The sequence below is a fragment of the Crotalus tigris genome, unplaced genomic scaffold, assembly GCF_016545835.1.
Source record: "Crotalus tigris isolate CLP2741 ecotype Arizona unplaced genomic scaffold, ASM1654583v1 scf7180000017661.16357234195:1864864, whole genome shotgun sequence".
In the NCBI taxonomy this organism is placed as follows: Eukaryota; Metazoa; Chordata; class Lepidosauria; order Squamata; family Viperidae; genus Crotalus; species Crotalus tigris.
This window is the reverse complement of record NW_024096548.1, coordinates 552,896-572,781: the sequence shown is the minus strand read 5'-3', so window position 1 is coordinate 572,781 and position 19,886 is coordinate 552,896. Positions and strand designations below refer to the sequence as shown.

The window sequence follows — 19,886 nt, the reverse complement described above, 5'->3', positions numbered from 1 at the left end:
CACTTCACACTTCACATTAATTGGAGAATGTGAGTGATGACTGTAAAATGAAGGAGTGAGTTATGCTTTGTTAGGGGTGTTTGGGGGAGGGAGGATTCAGTTTTTGGCTTAACTTTGAATGTGCCGAAGCTATGCAGAAAATAAAGGATTCTTTAAGGTAAATAAGCCTCAAAGTTCTTTGAAAAGCTGCTTTTTTTCAGAACCATGACAAGTAGAGAAATACTTACCCACCACTCTTGATCCTCCTCTCCTGTGACGATAATAATTTCGCCCTCTACAAATGTAAGCTCGTCGTCATTATCCGCCTGGCAATCGTAGATTGTCTTCACCCTCCTAACTTTATTTTTTCCCTGAAGAACGAAAACAAACAAGTATACCATTTTAGATAAGATGGGGAAAAGATGGTCATCCTTTAGGTTGCTAATTGTAAGCGGAATGGAACAACTTGCCACAGCCAACACGCCACGGAAGAAGTCGCCATGCCACCGCATCACGGAACAACTCACCGTAGCCAACTCGCGGCCAATGCACCACAAAGCAACTCGCCACAAGACAACATACCATGGACAATCTGCCATGGGACAACTTGCCATGGACAACACGCTATGGGACAACTCACCACGGGACGTGGGACAACTCGCCAAGGGATAACATGCCATGGGACATGTCACAGCCAATGTGCTACGGGACAACTCACCATGGACAATACACTGCGGGACCACAGGACGTGGGACAACTCGCCATAGGATAACACGCCATGGGACATGTCACAGCCAATGTGCCACAGGACAACATGCCATGGACAACGTGCCATGGAACAACTTGCCATGGACAACACTGCGGGACAACTCACCACCCGACGTGGGATAACTCGCCACAGGACAACTTGTCACGGGATAACAGGCCATGGGACATGTTACAGCCAATGTGCCATGGGACAACACGCCATGGGACACATGCCACAGGACAACTCACCATGGCCAATGCGCTATGATACAGCGCACTACGGGACAACACACGATGGCCACGCACCTTGGGACAACTCACCATGGGACATACCACGGATAAAGTGCTGCAGGACAACTCACCACAGCCAACACACCACGGGACAACTTGCGACGGGACAATACATCACAGCCAATGCATCATGGGACAGCTTACCATGGGACACATGTCATGGGACGATATGCCACGGGACAACTTGCCAGGGCCAATGCATCATGGGACAACTCACCACTGGAAAACTCGCCATGGCCAACATGCCACAGGACAACTCGCCACGGGACAACACACCACAGCCAACGTGCCGTGGGACAACTCGCCAGGGCCAACGCACGGCAGGACTACTCTGTGGGACAATTCAACAATTCTGTTTAATTATTTAAAATAAATAAAAAAAATATTTTAATTTTTGCCCTTCACATTTCATCCTGTCTCTCCTTTTGCATCCTTTCTTGAATGGTTCCGTTCTACCATTTCTTTGATATTAGTGTAAGTCTTGTCCCACGGCGAGCTGGCCGTGGCACATTGTCCTAGACCCGACTGTCTATGAGCCAATGAGCCTGTTCAGATGCAGTCAGAAAATCTAGGGCAGATTTCTAGGCCACAGAGATGAAGCCGGTCCACTCGTGAGTAAGGAGTTGGCAAAATCTTTCCACTTGATGATGCAACTGTCTCTTTCAGAACAGGGATAATGCATAATAATCTTCGCTTTACTGACCATCTAGAAACCTAAAGAATTCCTGCTCTCAACGCCACTACATTTTATAGGTATAATTTATCACGCGCAGGCGTATTTCTGAAACGCTGAATTCAAGCAATGTCAGTAAGTGTGTTAAACCCATCAACATACTTGTGCCTGGAGATATACAAATCTGGAGAATAATTAGTCCTGCTAACCATCTGCTTGCCTCTTTGTTTTATGATTACAGGTAGTCCTCGCCTTATGACCACAATGGAGTCCAACACTTCTGTTGCTAAGTGAGACAATTTTCCACTTTTACGGCCCTTGCCAAAGTTGTTACGTGAATCAGTGCAGCAGCAGGGTTGTTAAGCGAATCTGCTTTCCCTATTGACTTTGTTTGTCAGAAGGTGACAAAAGAAGTTCACATGACCCCAGGACACTGCAACTGTCATAAGTACAAGCTGGTTTCCAAGTGTCCAAATTTTTACTCGGCCACGGGGGTGCTACAATGGTCGTAAGTCTGGAAAATGGTCATAAGTCATTTTTTTCAGGGCTGTTGTTAACTTGTAATGGTCACTAAATGGAAGCTAGTAAGTCAAAGACTAGCTGTATGGCACCATCAAAACTGACACCGGCCAGAGGATAGAACAACTCAAGGAATTATTGCAAGATTGAAAGACATGGAAAGATCTAGCCCAGGGGTAGTCAACCTTGGCTCTTTTATGACTCATGGACTTCAACTCCCAGCATAGCTGGCTCAGGAATTCTGGGAGTTGAAGTTCACAAGTCATAAAAGAGCCAAGGTTGCCTTCTTCTTCTTGTGCCATATCCATTATCGGACATTAGCGATCATGTTGGCGATCCTGTTTTTATCAGCAGCCGCACGAAAAATTGCTGCTGAGTTTTGTCCAAACCAGTCCCTTAGATTTTGAAGCCACGATGTTCTTCTTCTTCCTGGACCTCGCTTGCCTTCCATCTTTCCCTGGAGGATTAAATGGAGTATGCCGTATTTTTCTGGGTGTCGCATCACATGTCTGAAATATTCTAACTTTCATTTTTTAATTGTTTTCATGATGTCCCTTGGCTTTCCCAGGCGGCTTACCACCTCCTAGTTGCCTACCCCTGATCTAGCCTATAGAACAGTGGTGGCGAACCTATGGCACAGGTGCCAGAGAGGGCACTCAGAGCCCTCTCCGTGGGCACGTGTGCCATCGCCTGAGTCCTAGGCCTTCAGCTGGGTTTTATAAAACCTTTCCGCTTTAGGTCTCTGCCGCTGTTTACAAAAAAAAAAAAGGTTCAATCAATCAGTCAATTTCAACTTCTCGTGGGAAAAAAAAATCCTGCAAAGTTGGAATTGATTGATTGAACTTTTTAGTCCCATCCAGTCTGCCGTTACCACTGCAGCCACGCCCACTCAATGGGCCACACCCACTCAATGGGCCACACCCACCTAATGGGCCACACCCACCTAATGGGCCACACCCACCTGGCACCCGATGATGCATAAGTGGGTTTTGGGTTGCAGTTTGGGCACTCAGTCTCTAAAAGGTTTGCCATCACTGCTATAGAATCACCAAGAGTTGGACATGACTAAATGGACATTATCATCCATCATCCACAGCACAACAGTATGTGCCATAACATCGGAAACAAGAAGCTATCGACTTACCATGTTAATTTTTCTAGGAAGTGGCACGGGGGTTTCTGCTGATCCAGGAGTTGTATCTCCAGACTCTTCCGATGCTTGTTTCTGGACAATCTCTTTCAATTGTATCTTTGGGGAAAGATCCATATTGGGCGATTTCTGATTGGCCTCAGAGGGCTGAGATCTGGGGGATATCTCCCCACCAGGAGATTTTGTCAAAGCTTCTCCTAGTTGTGGTTTTGGAGGGAGATCCTTCATTTGGGGCTTTGGAGGTAAGTCTGCTAGTTGAGGTTTGGGAGGCAGGTCCCCCAGTTGGGGTTTGGGGGGTAATTCTCCTGGTTTGGGGGCTAAATCTGCAGGCTGGGGTTTCTGGGGCAGATCGATACAAAGAGAAGCGGACTTTTGAAAGGTTTCAGATTGGTGGCTGGATTTATCGAGCGAAGGGAGATGAATTGTTTCTATTTTTCGTAATGCCACTGAAAGAAAGAGAAAGCAAAAACAGTGAGAGAATTTCAGATGAAGCCTTTTTCGTTTCCTTCCCTGTTTTTGTGAAAACAAATCCCATCTGTCTCCTTTGCAATTTTACAACTGCCACTTTATTGAGCACAATATACTAATTTATATTGGGACCCAGTGACAGCAGAAGAAGAAATGATAAACATGCAATCTCAAAAGCACAAATGCAATATATACGGGGGGGGAGGGGGAATGAACACCCGTGGTTCTTTCGTTTACTCTTTCTTTTTCTATAGCACAATCTTTTATTTATTTATTTTTTTCTTGCCTGGGTGTATAAAAAGAGAGAAAAGTCTATGGAGATTCTCAAACATCCAGGCCATGGCTGTCCGAAAGGTGTTTTCCCCCCCAAAAGGCAACTGGATTTTCTTATTTTTTTTTCTTTGAAAACATTTTGCTTCTCATCCTAGAAGCTTCATAAAAACTGAAGAGGTTTCTTGGATGAGAAGCGACCCCTTTTCAAAGAAACAAACAAAAAACGAAGTCCAGTTGCCTTTTGGAAAAAGCATCTCTGGGAAGAACAGAGAGAGGGTTACTTCAGAATACAAAACAATTTAACCAACCAAAAAAAAGGGAAGATAAAGAAGATGGTAAAAAGAATGTTTTAAAATGGATCGTTAGCAGTCACCCTTAAAGTAAGCCTTGACCGCATGAAACGTTTAGTCTCTGAGCTGAGAGAATTTAAAGAGAGAATGTAAAGAGAATTTAAGGCAAAAGTCTACTAGTTGCATTCCTGCCTACTGGCTCTTAAAGTAGTTGAATTATGGAGAGCAGATTCCATGAGTTTTTATTTCAAGCTATCTTTTAATGCAATTCTGCACATATTATATATGTATGTATGTATGTATGTATGTATGTATGTATGTATGTATGTGTACACACACACACACACACACACACACACACACACACACACACACACACTTCCCTCTCAATTCCTGGCAAATGGATGGGGAAGAAATGGAGGTAGTGACAGATTTTATCTTCCTGGGCTCCAAGATCACCACAGATGGGGACTGCAGCCAAGAAATTAAAAGACGCTTGCTCCTGGGGAGGAAAGCTATGGCAAATCTAGACAGCATACTAAAAAGCAGAGACGTCACCCTGCCAACAAAAGTACGTATAGTCCAGGCCATGGTTTTCCCAGTTGCAATGTATGGCTGTGAAACTTGGACCATAAGAAAGGCTGAGCGCCAAAGAATTGAGGCCTTTGAACTATGCTGGAGAAGGCTCCTGCAAGTCCCCTGGACTGTAAGACGATCAAACTGGTCAGTCCTGGAGGAGATCAACCCTGACTGCTCTTTAGAAGGCCAGATCCTGAAGGTGAAACTCAAATACTTTGGCCACCTGATGAGAAGGAAGAACTCACTGGAGAAGAGCCTAATGCTGGGAAAGATTGAGGGCAATAGAAGAAGGGGACGACAGAGAATGAGGTGGCTGGATGGAGTCAATGAAGCAGTAGGCGGGAGCTTAAATGGACTCCAGAAGATGGTAGAAGACAGAAAGGCCTGGAGGAATGTTGTCCATGGGGTTGCGATGGGTCAGACACGACTTCACAAGTAACGAGAGAGAGAGAGAGAGAGAGAGAGAGAGAGAGAGAGAGAGAGAGAGAGAGAGAGAGAGAGAGAGAACAGAAAGAGAGAGAGCGCGTGCGCACAGACACAGAGAGAGAGAGAGAGAGAGAGAGAGAGAGAGAGAGAGAGAGAGAGATGCATTGAAAGTTTGTTTGAAATAAAAATTCATGGAATCTGCTCCCCATAATTTGACTACATCAAAGGCAGACTTTATAGGTCTCCTACCTTCATTCACTATCCTAGCTTAGATTGTCCAGGGGTTGTTTTGTTTTTTTTTAAGTGAAAGCCACTTAGCATATTACATGTTCACATACAATCCCCCTTGAGTCAATCTTGACAGTTATTAATAATAATAATAATGAAGTTCTTTCATGGCATTTCTCTTTTCTCCTCATCTAGCTTACAGCCCTGGGGTATTCTTGCAGTTTCCCATTCCAAGACTAACCTTGCCTGACCCTGCTTTGCTTTTTTCATTATCAGCTTTACCTTTTTGAGGTAGTTTCGGAAGCACTCGGGGCCCCAAGGCAGTCTTAGCAGTCCCGGTGCTGATGAAGGAAGACACAAGAGATTCAATTCTATAATTTAAAAAAGCCTCGTAGTTAGAACAGAGGCGTCCATCAGCATTGCCGACACAAACATTTTCAGAACTGGAGGCATTTATTGTCATTTTTACCATGCTCACAAGCAAACCATGTAGTCGGTAAGCGAATCCATCTTCCTTGATGGACTTGTTGGAAGCCAGTTAAGGAAAATCACAAATTACGAGCATGAGACCACAAGGCACTGCAACCTTCGTAAATGTGAATTGGTTGCTGAGTGCTCGAATTGTGACCCTGTGACTGTGTGGATGGTACAACTGTAAACTCAAGAATGTAAGTCACTTTTTCCGAGGCCATCGTAACTGTGAGACGTTATTAAACGAATGTTTGTTAAGTCGAGTTGAACGCAAACTGTGCAAACACTAGAAGAAGGTAAGAAAAGGAGATATGAATGCAGGTGTGTGTGTGTGTGTGTGTGTGTGTGTAAAATCCTCTACAACATGAAAATCATATCTACTTTCACATTCTTGTGTGGTGACAGTAAATATACAAAGTAACATCCACATATAAATATCTCACCCTGACTGTTGAGACATCCCTTCAAATTTGTTTGCAGTCTTGGTGGCTGGTGGACCCAGATCATTACCTAAAAGTAAGAGTATTGAACATTAAAATTTTTAAAGTAGCAGACATGACATTAAATGATTAGAATCCGTCATAGAAATGGTATAAAGATTTGGACGTATATAACTGAAAGATGCATGTCTTTCCAAAACGTTACAGGTAAATCCTTGATTTATGACCACAATTAAACCCAAAATTTATGTTGTCAAGTAAGACAGATAAGGGAGTTTTGGCCCATTTTACAATTTTTCTTGTCACAATTGTTAAGTGATTTTTTTCTAACTTAATAGCCGAGCTGTTAAGTGAACCTGGCTTCCCCATGGACTTTGCTTGTTAGAAGGTCACAAAAGGTGAGCGTGTGACCTCGGAACAAGGCAACCGCCATAAATATGGACTGTTGGCCAAGTGTCCAAATTTTGATCAAGTGACCATGGGGATGCTACAACAGCCGTAAGTGTGAAAAACAGTCATAAGTCACTTTTTTCAGTGCCGCTGTAAATTCAAACGGTCACTAAACAAATGGTTGTAAGTCAAGGACTATCTGTAATTTGATACAATAAAAATCAGACTGCTAACGAGGAAATAATATTCAAAATGAAACACTCAGTTCAACCTAATCTCAAACTCAGTTTCATCTACATCATTCAGTACTGACTGCATCTCAGAATCTGTGTATCTATCATCAATATCCATCATATCCATCATCATCTCTGCCTATCATATCTCTGTCTGTCTGTCTGTCTGTCTGTCTGTCTGTCTGTCTGCCTGCCTATCTATCTATCTATCTATCTATCTATCTATCTATCTATCTATCTATCTATCTATCTATCTATCTATCTATCTCTTCCTATCTATCTATCTGTCTGTCTGTCTGTCTGTCTATATCTTCCTTCCTATCTATCTATCTATCTATCTATCTATCTATCTATCTATCTATCTATCTATCTATCTATCCATCCATCCATCTCTTTCATATGCATCTCTCTCTCTCTCTCTCTCTCTCTCTCTCTCTCTCTCTCTCACACACACACACACACACACACACACACACTGCACCCACTGGCAACTCCTTCAATCAAATATGCCTGCTCCTGAGATTACACAACCCCAATCACCTTGTATTTACAAAGTCTTTATTTCTGTTTCACTAGACCTGCTACAAGCAACGTGTTCAAATTTTCAGAGAAAAAAATGTATTTGATTCAATCTGATATATTTTGAATTGGCCAAGGATGGCTAGACCCCCAAAGCAAATATTTTCTGATTGATTGATCACTTGATTGATTTATAGGTTGCCCAACTCCAGTGGGCTTTGGAGTTAGCCTTGGACGCTGTACATAAAGATGGTTTTTGGAGGCAAATTATCCAGAAGAAGTACTAGAAATGTGTGCCATTTTCCCTGCTTCCTAACCTGATTTAGACTGTCTAAATCTGTAACCCTTTTCTCCATCAACGCTCTAATAATCTGGAAAGCCAAGAGTGGAAATCAGAATAGAGAGATCTCAAGAGATTCAGACCAGTCAAAATGCATGGAACTACTAAAAGATGATACAGAGAGAAACTCTTATTAAAGAAAATGATCTTAACAGTTATAAATGTTGACAAGAAAGCTGAATACTCCAGGATATTAGGGATAGGAAAGGTAAATGCTGGTGCTTAAAAGGTTGTGAACCCATTTGAATTCTCAATATTTCTCTATGAATATGACCTAAAGCTTGATCTGTTCTCCACCCAAGCCCTAAAAGAAGAGAACAAAATTATACCAGTTAAAAACATTATATTTTAATTTATTTATTGGGGAAGGTGATCCAAAGTACATATTTGTGTTCACTTTATCTAGTTTTAAGACTTGTGTGGAGAACGTTTTAGCTCATGTTTATGCACAAATATTGAAATTATGCACAAAATTAAAAGGGTTCACAAACTTTTAAGAACCTCTCTAGAAGTTGTTGAAACTCATCTTGTACATATTCCTCCTTTTTTAATGAAAAGGTCACTTAAAATTCACAGCATACTCAAAAAATTACAAACAACTGAGGTAATAAAAACAGACCAAATACAGGTGATCTCATTCATCACATGAAAACTAACACCAAATACAATGCACAATACAATATCTGTGTGTGCCATTCTTCCCCTCACATGTCACTGCTACTACAGACTCAGAAGCTGTGTTGTAATTTATAGTTAATTTTATTTTTGTTCTTCTGCAGTTTAATTATGCTCAGGTTTGATCTAGGGCAGGGGTTCTCAACCTTGGCAACTTTAAGACTTGTGGACTTCAACTCCCAGAATTCCTCAGCCAGCTTTGCTGGCTGAGGAATTCTGGGAGTTGAAGTCCACAAGTCTTAAAGTTGCCAAGGTTGAGAACCCCTGATCTAGGCGTTAATTAAGGCACCAGGCTAGAAAGTGGGAGACCATGAGTTCAAATTCCACCTTAGCCATGAAAGCTGGCTGGATGGCTCCGAGCCAATCACCAGAAGACAGAAAATTCTAGTTCTACCTTAGGCGTGAAAGCCAGCTGAGTGACTTTGGGCCAATCACTCTCTCTCAGCCCAACCTACCTCACAAGGTTCTTAATGTGGGAAAAATAGGAGGAGTATTAGATATGTCCACCACCTTGAGGTATTTTTTTAAAAATAATAAAGGTGGGATATAAATCAATATAACTTGGTAGTCAAACAATATAGAATTCAGCAGATTCCTGTTTAGCTGTTTTTGCACTTCAGAAAAGAACTATATTCTGTATAAATCTAGAAATATATTTGGCTATCATTATACATCCCCTGCACTGATGTATAAGATATTTTGAATATGTAGCAAGTGCTGATAACCTTATAAAAAGATTAAGATTTGATTTTTAAGCTGATAGGAAGTCTAGTCATCTATAGCTCCACTGATTTACAAATTTCAGTTTTCTCTCTGTTTTGAATCAATGTTCCATTTCTATGAAATTTCAGTGGTCCTTTAGACTTTTTAAAATCTTGGACGTAAATCAGCATAAATCTGTTGGATTCGAAACCATTCACGATAAAGTATGTAGTTCAAACAATCCTTAGACCTTTTTCAGAGCTAAAATTAAAAACAGATAGCCTAATGCAGAGAATCATAACTTAATCAAGTAAAAGTTTTAGGCCTCTGAAATGTTCTGAAACTATAACTGAAGCATACTGTTTTTATTATCTCCTTTTTAGCACTATAAAATGCTAATTTAAACCATTTTAGGCAGGACACAAAATTAATATGGTAAGAGTGAGGTCAACAGCTTCAAAATGTTTCCTAGGATGCTTCAAAACGTACTATTGCATCATCTCCCAACACAAAATATATACTGATCCAAAGACTTTTGTTCTAACAAACTTCCTGGCTTTACAAGGAGGTCATAATTTTCTATCTATCACAGGTTTCAGAAAAAACAATGAGCTATAAAACTTTGGAGTAACTCTAAAATGCCAGCAACAGCATTTAATTTATAATCAGTGGTTCTAGCTCAATTAAAACATCATAACCAACCATTGTTGGTTCTAATGTTGCAGAGAATTGCAACCATGGCTTGAATTTTCAAATATTAGGCATTTTTTTTTACCTTTTCCATTTTGCATTTGTTTCTATATTCTTCCACGTAGGAGGGCTCCAGACACACAGTAACGTAAGATTTGTCAAGACATCACACCAAGCAACAACAGAAATCATATTTCCCAAAATCCATACCATAACATGGGACACCAGTTAGGGCTAGGACCCCCCTACAAGCTGGCAACTTAATCTCCCGCTATAGTAAATCATAGTGAGAATTCCTTAACCATGGTTGGATAGGGCATTGTTAGGCTCAAAGAATCAGGATCACATGCCAAGATATATTGCTTGTGCCTATACACAAGAATTTAGTCAACTAACAGCACTAAATTGGCATTAGGTAAGAGCTAATGGAATTCAAGGGGGAGTTGGAGTTGGATCAGTTGTGGGAATGTAATGATTCCAGGCTGATTCCTCTCTTGACTCCACCCCCCAGGCTTTACCTATCCTTTCCCTACAGGCATTGAAACTAAATCAGTATGAATATTATTATAACTCACCCCAAGACATTTGGCCCTTATTCTGGGGCCCATGAGGTTGTGGGCTGGGTGGGTCTGATAGGGTTCTTTTGTGTCCAGGGGGTGGGGGAGGGGGCTTCTTCTTAGACAGGGTGGAGCTGCCACTAGAGGCTGGAGTGCTTAATGGGAGTGTTGAAGGAGGGCACGTTGGACCTGTGGAGATAAACAAATGTCTTCTTATCAACACAAAGATGGGTTAACACCAATACAGCACAAGGGAAACTCAAAATCAGACAACAGGAAAATACAGCAAAGGACTGGGAAAACAACAACAACCAATGGCCATTCCAAAAAGTGGACAATTTAGCAAAATTCTTTTCTTACTATTAACTTTTCCAGCAATTACTGTGATTGGAGAAATAGATACACATGTAGAGACATACACACAGTTTCAAAGAGAAGGCAACACAAAGAAACTTAAGATGCAGGAAGAGAGGTTTATATATAATACCAAGTAAATCCACTGACTATAATTTGGATCGGTCACCGGAGATTTAATTTTCTGAGCTTTCAGGCTCAAGCTGCTGGAGTCCATCCTCAGAGAACTTCAGAATGTGTGAAGCATTCTGATGAGAGGGAAGTTCCCTCAGGATGGGCTCCAGCATGAGTCTGAAAGCTTGGAAGACTAAATCTCTGCTCCTGGTGAATGATCCAGATTGGATCCTGCAACATTATACAGGGGCATGTATATTTGCCTTCATTCGTAAATCAACGGCCTTATATTACACTTAAATCCATGATTTCAATGAATGTAGTGTCCCACAAAAATAATCTCCACTATATTGAGTCTTATCAATAGAATAAGTTAGTTACTATTGTAAATCCCATTCATTAATGTTGGTCGTTTATAGATATGGTTAAGACTAGATCTGACTGTTTACCAATAAAAATATTCATCAATGTTAGTATGAATAAATCTAAGCAGTAATTTTACTTGTTATATCTAATGTTAAATCTAAAAGAATTGTGTCAACAGCCAAAAGCACAGTTTTAATATAGTAAAAATCTCAAGTTCAAAACACTAACAAGCCGAGGTGAATGATGATTTATCAATGTGAAATAGACTACTCTTGATTATGTGTTTATCTACTTCAGTGGTTCTCAACCTGTGGGTCGGGACCCCATTTGGGGTCGAATGACAATTTCACGGGGGTCGCCAAACAAGGCTGTCCGCCATTTTTTCCCCCTTTTCTTTGGCCATGCCCCTGGCACCCAGTGATGTATAAGTGGTTGGGGGTCACCACAACATGAGGAACTATATTATGGGGTCGTGGCATTAGAAAGGTTGAGAACCACTGATCTACTTGAACGTGATTTGAATTGAATCACGTATCTTTAATACAACAATTTAGCAAAAGTTACTGTATTTTCCGGCATATAAGACGATTTTCTAAACCATGCAAATCTTCTACGAAGTCGGGGATCGTCTTATACGCCGAGTCGTCTTATATGCCGGAAAATACTGTATTTTCCGGCATATAAGATGACTTTCTAACCATGCAAATCTTCTCCAAATTCGGGGGTCATCTTATACGCTGAGTTGTCTTATACACCGGAAAATACGGTAGTCTCAAAATAGATACATTTTAACACTGTTATATGTCTGAAATCTGTTTTTAAATTAATTTCAGCTTATTTATTTTTTTGCTGACTTATTATCCCTCTAGAAAACAACTGGCTGTAGGATTATAAGCAAATGCATTAATTAAATAGATTTAATCAAACTATTCATTTGTTGATGGTGTGCATACTAAGTAACAAAACAGCATATATCTCCCTTCTTTCTATTAAGCTTGATTAGCACCCTGATAAAGAAGTGTAAGTGAGGTTAGGCAAGAATGTTTATTAACTGTAATCACAAGTTTCTTTGCATTGTAAATTAAACAATTTTACTTAAAACAAGATAATGTATGCCATCTGAGTAATAAAATTAGATTAAATCTGTGTCCATTGGTATCTTATCTCGAGAGAGAGTATATATCAATTGATAAGCAAGGGGAGATTCATATCTTTTAGGTATCTGCCATAGTTGGACATGATTACAGTTGACCTAATGCGGACTCTCAGGTCCACCAAGATGGTTCTTTAATGGAAAAGATGAAAAGCCATGGGTTCGAATCACCATGGGTATAGGAGCAAGTGCAAAGGCAATCAACGAAGTTCTTTGTTCTTGTTTGCAGTAAAGATTCATTTAGCTAAAATGTGTCCGAAAAAGTTCTTTTGAACCCAAGCCTAGGATTTACAAATTTGCTAGGCAAAGCTAAGTGGTCTCTGATAAGAGATGCTTGGTATCATGTATCCACTTTATTTTCTAAGAATGCTTCCAGGTTAGATTTGGGGACTCAGGGAGTCCTCAACTTACAACAGTTCATTTATTGACTGTTCAGAATTGCAACGGCACTGAAAAAAATGATTTTACAACCATTTTTCATACAACCGTTGCAGTATCTTCATGGTCACCTGATCAAAATTCAAATGCTTGGCAACTGGCATGTATGTATGACGGTTGCAATTTTCCCAGGGTCACGTGATCCCCTTTTACGACCGTCTGACACGCAAAGTCAATGGAGAAGCCAGATTCATTTAACAACAGGGTTGTTGACTTAACAACTGCACTGATTCGCTTAACAACTGTGGTGAGAAACGTCTTAAAATGGGGCAAAGCTCACTTAACAAATGTCTCACTTAGCAACAGAAATGTTGGGCTCAATTGTGGTTGTAAATTGAGGACTACCTGTATTACCTATGAATATTACTTAAAGTAAATATTTTTGAAGGTGATGTTTTGCCTTGCCATTTAATTACATTGAAAATATAATTAATGTTTCCCTAATTTCTGATAAGTTTGTTGCAAAGATCCTTACCGCCTATAATAAATAAAATCCTGCTCTTCCTTACAAAATAATGATTTGCTACTTTTCATTATTAAGTAACGAACTATCAGGCAATACAATGGAACAGATCTTATCATATTGTATATCTTGAGATATTACCTTGATATTTCCACTCTTTAGCAATAATTAATTTGACTGTTAAAATTTGATTTTTTTTAATTCTACAAAAAAGGTTTTGGTTCTGCTATCAAATATATGTAATAAACCTAACCTTGGGGGGGGGGGGAAACCCTCAATCTTCTGTTCAATTATATGTGAAATCTCATTAAAAATGTTCCTCCAAAAACTTGGAATGTATCGTATTTGTGCTTCAGAGACAGAGTACATAACACATATACAGAAGTATGGCCTATTGGGATCTTTATATTAAAACAACACATTTCATGTGTGTTCAGAATCCAAAACTTCTATATAATACAGGCCTTCAGTTGAACAAAAAAATACAGTTGAGAATTATATATGTAGAACAGATTGTGGTAAATTGTAGAGATGACATAGAAATAGGACTTGCATTTTCTTTTACATATTTTTATTCTCTTTTTAATGTGTGGTATTATTACTGTTTTGTGTTTTATATTTTATATTCTGATATAGCCTAACAGCTGATCCGTAAAGTATTATTTTCACTGCATTCTAATGCTATTACATATCAAAGATTAGAGAATGCTCTCTTCAGTTTATAGTCTTTGCAATAGTTCACCGAATATTTTTAGGCTTTGAGAATCTTACTTAGGTGCCACTGATGTTCAAGCATACTTCCTCTTTTGATGCTAATTAACAATTCTCTAAGGAATTTATCTACTTTATGGTAGGTTCGCCAACATTTATTTCAAATAAGAGCTGATATATTTTTGAAATTGTTATCTATCGTTGCTATAAAAAAGTTACATTTTCAAAACTAAATAGATTTCCATTCTATTTTCATTCTCCACTGTTTTAAAATTTCATATTGAATTGATCTGATACCAGAAAAACCATAATATCCACCATCCTAATTGTGATTCACTTTCTCTAGACTGCAACGTATTGAGCTTTTAAAAAAAATCATTTATTTCATAAAAGCTTTCCCCCAGTACAGGGTCTGTGCTAAGCTTGGCATCTTTTGTCCACAATGGCATTCAGATTTTGCATTGAAGACTCAGAATTTATGTATTTACAAATAACCAATCATAAACATTATAATTTAACTTTTTTCATGTTAAGTGATATATAGAGCAATTTGATGCAATCAATCTCCAATTAAGCCTAACTATAATCAATAAGATTTCCTCTGAAAAGAATTTATACATTCAAGCTTTAAAATATTTCTTCTACTCATATTAAAATTATTTTATCATTTTAATATTATTTGGCATATTTAGGCAACTGTGCACCATTTGGTATGTACTGTAAGTATATAAACTAAGAAACCATTTTTCACTAGAGTACCATCTACTTGAGTAAAGCTTGGAAGATAATTGATAGCATAAACCATTTTTTGCTTTAAAATCAATTGATTTATTATGGAGGACATTCTAAGAACTAAAATCCAAACCTCTTTAGAAATATAATTTGCATTCACCACATTTATCAGGAGGTTTGTTTGGATTTTGTTTAGCATACTGTACAGTTCTGGTTATTGTCTGTTATTGTAAACGAGAATCTAAGATTTAGTGTGTAGAGGAAAGACAAATTGTGGCTTATTTATACATAATTGTTAAGCAGTCTGTATAATGCATGGAAAGATTCACATATCTTCCATACTACAAAATAATAGTGAAAACAGGATTATTTTTTAAAAAAACGACATCACTCAAATTACTGAATACTATCTGCTAGTTACAAAGAACAAAATACTACATAGAATTTCCTAAAAAATATATTACAACTAAGGTGATCGTAACAACTGTATTTTAAAATGGCAATAATATAATCACTGATTAGTGTGGAATAAAAATGTGTCACCTTGTGCTCTGATTTTCAAACCACCGAGTAAGAAAACCAGCAGATTTCAAGCAGAAATACCACTACATCCTGACCATTCCTGATATTATTAAAACATTCAGAAATATTTGTTAATAACTTGTGTAAAAGTTTCTAAACACAAGCATTCATTTTTATTTCAAGAATGCTTGAATTTAGTGTCAGCAGAATGATTCCTCTAAGTCAGGGGTAGGCAACCTTGGCTCTTTTATGACTCGTGGACTTCAACTCCCAGAATTCCTGAGCCAGCCATGCTGAGGAGAAAGGGAGAGGTTTCCAAGCTGAGCCATGCTGGCTCAGGAATTCTGGGAGTTGAAGTCCACAAGTCATAAAAGAGCCAAGGTTGTCTACCCCTGCTCTAAGTATACTAAAGAATTAAGTGTCCCTTGTCCTTTGTTCCATCCACAAGGTAGTCATTGACTTAGGACCACAATTGAGCCCCAAATTTCTGTTCCTAAATGAGACATTTGTTAAGCAAGTTTTGCCTCATTTTACGACCTTTCTTGCCCCAGTTGTTAAGTGAGTCACTGCAGTTGACAAGTTAGTAACACAGTTGTTAAGTGAATCCGGCTTCCCCCACAGACATTGCTTGTCAGATGGTCGCAAAAGATGAAAACATGACCTTGGGACACAACAACAGTCTTAAGTACCAACCAGTTGCCAAGCATCTGAATTTTGATCACGTGATCATGGGGATGCTACCAAGGTTCTAACTGTGAAAAATGGTCATAAGTCCAGTGCTCTTGTAACTTTGAATGGTCACTAAACAAATTAGTTGTAAGTCAAGGACTACCTGTGCCAAATTCAGCCTCCTTTTCCAATATTAGCAAAATAAGTCATTGCCTGGAAATTTTGGAATTTATAGTTTCGCTGCAATGCCCTTTCAAAATGTTACTCGGCTTTATAAAATACATAAAAAGAGAAAGATGTTTTTTTGCGCATCTGTAAATAGGCCCAGCTAGTGAAGCAAACTGCTACTCATCCTCACCATTTGAAAATCCTCTTCCAGAAAGTTAAAATTAAACAGTAAGTCTCTATAGAATTGGCAGGGAGGGGGGGACATAAATCAAGCCCCGTTCCTGCAACACTCACAAAATGGCTGAACAAATACCTTTTCCAGCGTTTCTTGGAGGAAGCGGAGGCCCATCTACTGTCGTTGGCGAAGTGGCAGAGTCGATGCTGGCAGAGACAAAAATCTGATGTGGGAAGGCGCCGTAGGAGAGTCTCTGTTTGTCTCGCGGAGTGCCAAGACCAGGAAGAGCCATTTTGTCTTGGGGAGAAATACTGGAAGAATGACAAAAACTCTGCGGTCTGGGAGAACGTTCTTTCTTAATCGGGCTAGGCTGTGGGAAAAAATAAAATCACACTTTTATTTCAAGGGTGCCCTCTCTATTTGACTAATAAAGTCAAAACTTTCCAGTTAAAAAACAGGAAATGAAGGTGTTCAGTAAGCCCCTGAGGCATGAACAGTGATTTTTCAGTTTTGTTATAAGAAGTTTCCTTATTTATTTCAACGTCAGGCAGAACTTTCCATTATACATCTCATGAGAAAGACATCTACTCCCCAAAAGACATTTTTGAGCACACAGAAAGCTGATGAACTTTTTAAAACTCCCTGAGAATCTTAGAACTGGAGGAGGCAAGAAAATAGGTCAGAGAATTATACATGGACATATGATTTCTAAAGGCCATGGTTTTCCCAGTTGCAATATATGGCTGTGAAAGTTGGACCATAAGAAAAGCTGAGCGCCAAAGAATTGAGGTCTTTGAACTATGGTGCTGGAGAAGACTCCTGCGAGTCCCCTGGACTACAAGGCGATCAAACCGGTAAGTCCTAGAGGAGATCAACCCTGACCGCTCTTTAGAAGGCCAGATCCTGAAGTTGAAACTCAAATACTTTGGCCACCTAATGAGAAGGAAGGACTCACTGGAGAAGAGCCTAATGCTGGGAAAGATGGAGGGCAATACAAGAACGGGACGACAGAGAATGAGGTGGCTGGATGGAGTCATTGAAGCAGTAGGCGTGAGCTTAAATGGACTCCAGAAGATGGTAGAAGACAGAAAGGCCTGGTGGAACGTTGTCCATGGGGTTGCGATGGGTCTCACACAACTTCGCAATTAACAACAACAAATGATTTCTAAATATATTTTATTATTGCCAGGTGCAAGCAACTAGAATTTCTTGTGAATAAGTCAGTAACTTTACTACCATCCATATTACGTGGGAATGGCCAGATAAGGCTTCAAGGATCTTGGGGAAGGTCAAGTTTATGCTACTTGCAGCTGTGCAAGGACTCCACACTAGACCCTTGCTTGACTCCCTCCTTCCAACCTGGCTGGCAGTTTCCTAACAATTATTGAGTGAAGCTCTAAATAGGTGATTAGTATTTTGTTCAGGAGCTAACGACCATTCATCACATGAAAACAGGTGCAATGAATCAAGATCTATCCTACTCCATTATCTTTGAAACTACATTGTTTAGAATCTGTCTATGGAGATTCTCAGTCATCCAGGTCATGGTTGTCTCAAAGGTGCTTTTTCAAGAGGCAGCTGGACTTTCTTATTTTTCTTTGAAGACGTTTCGCTTCTCATCCAAGAAGCTTCTTTAGCTCTGACTGGATGGTGGGGAATGGAAGGATTTATACTCCTTGCAGACAGAATTTGCATTCTTTTAGAGCAGTGGTTCTCAACCTGTGGGTCGGGACCCCATTTGGGGTCGAACGACCATTTCACGGGGGTCGCCAAACAACGCAGTCTGCCATTTTTTCCCCCTTTTCCTTAGCTGTGCTACTCCCTTTTATTCTATTGGCTTTTGAAAGCCAATAGAATAGACTCTCTTGAATAGAGTCTAATTCTATTGGCTTTCAAAAGCCAATAGGAATTGTCCAGGCTGTCTCTGTCCTGCTGAGCCCGCCAAAAGTCCCATTCTGCAAACGGTGCTGCACCAGTTGAGTAGTCCTTGACTTACGACCGGTTGAGTAGTCTTCGACTTACGACCGTTTTGGGTCGCGGCATTAAAAAGGTTGAGAACCACTGTTTTAGAGAGTCGTTGAGGCCACTTGTGTCCTCAAGGTGGGGCAAATGTGTGTGGAGCCTTCTTGGAACTGCTCAGAATCATTAAAATTCGGACAAAATAGAAGTTTGATTCCTCCTTCTCCTCCTCCTCCCCCCCCCGCAAAAATATTGCATGGACTATTAATAATTTGCTTTCATGAATGTGGTAACTACTGGTTAAATTTGTATGTTATACCAAATGAATTATTCATAGACAGCAGGATATAATAAATGCATTGTTTGTAAATCAATCATTTGGCTTTTGGCGCCTTCCTCAGACAGTCCTCGACTTATAGCCACAACTAATCCCAATTTTTTTGCTGCTAAGCCAGACAGTTGTTGAGTGAGTTTTGCCCCATTTTACGACCTTTCTTGACACAGACGTTAAGTGAATCACTGCACTTATTCAGTTAGTTACTAACAGTTGGTAAGTGAATCTGTCTTCCCCATTGACTCTACTTGTTGGAAGGTCGCAAAAAGTGAAAACAAGACCCCGGGACACTGCAACCGTCATAAATATGAATCAGTTGCCAAGTGTCCAAATTTTTAATCACCTGACCACAGGTGATTCTGCAACGGTCATAAGTTTGAAAAATGGTCATGAGTCACTTTTTTTCAGGGCCGTTGCAGCTTTGAAGGGTCGCTAAATGAACCGTTGTAAGGCGAGGACTATCTGTAATGCCCCAAATCATCTTTACCTTGTCATCCAGATCATCGTCGCTTTCATCCATTTCTTCCTGTCGAAGATTCCACTCGTATTCAACGTGCACGTGCGGATTTAGTTTCCCCACCTTGGCCTGGGAAAGCTGAAATGCATGTAATTCAGGAGGGTCATCCTTTGTGTTTGTGAAAAGCACATTCTCTCCTCAGCAAAGACATTTTCTTTTCTTGTTTTTTTTTAGAATTTTTTTTTAAATTTTTATTTTTAAGCAACAAAACAAAACAAAGCAAAACATAACACACATACACACACAGTACATACTCCTCCCCCCCTTTTTAACAGCGATTACGTAACGATAATCTTCTATTATTTACATTTCCCCCATTATTCTTCTTTAGAATATTTGTCCTTATTGCCCCGTTGTTTCTTATTTACATTTTTCTTCCTCATATTCTACTTCTTAAGAATAATTCATATTATTATTATTGTACACTATTATACACATATTTTCACTTTTGACCTTTCCATATTTTTTCCTCCTCTTATTATTTCTAGTCTCCAACCAGTCATACCACTTGTTCCATGTTATATAGTACTCTGTGTCTTCCTTTTCTTTTATCTCTTTTGTTAATTTGTCC

At 39.6% G+C, this 19,886-nt stretch overlaps 1 protein-coding gene across 13 annotated transcripts in view; it reads right to left on the bottom strand.

The window, feature by feature from the left end:
* Window positions 1–19,886, bottom strand: part of ASAP1 (ArfGAP with SH3 domain, ankyrin repeat and PH domain 1) — a 168,346-nt gene that overhangs the window by 3,639 nt on the left and 144,821 nt on the right. For 6 of the 13 annotated variants that reach the window (XM_039335805.1, XM_039335804.1, XM_039335806.1 and 3 more), the window contains 8 exons: window positions 19,286–19,393; window positions 16,644–16,875; window positions 10,659–10,829; window positions 6,538–6,604; window positions 5,906–5,964; window positions 3,354–3,805; window positions 1,235–1,348; window positions 228–350 (listed from right to left, as the gene is read on the bottom strand). In XM_039335805.1, coding sequence (XP_039191739.1) covers window positions 228–350; window positions 1,235–1,348; window positions 3,354–3,805; window positions 5,906–5,964; window positions 6,538–6,604; window positions 10,659–10,829; window positions 16,644–16,875; window positions 19,286–19,393 — 1,326 coding nt within the window. The remainder of the gene's footprint in view (window positions 1–227; window positions 351–1,234; window positions 1,349–3,353; window positions 3,806–5,905; window positions 5,965–6,537; window positions 6,605–10,658; window positions 10,830–16,643; window positions 16,876–19,285; window positions 19,394–19,886) is intronic. The other 7 variants (XM_039335810.1, XM_039335811.1, XM_039335812.1 and 4 more) reach the window with 3 other exon arrangements.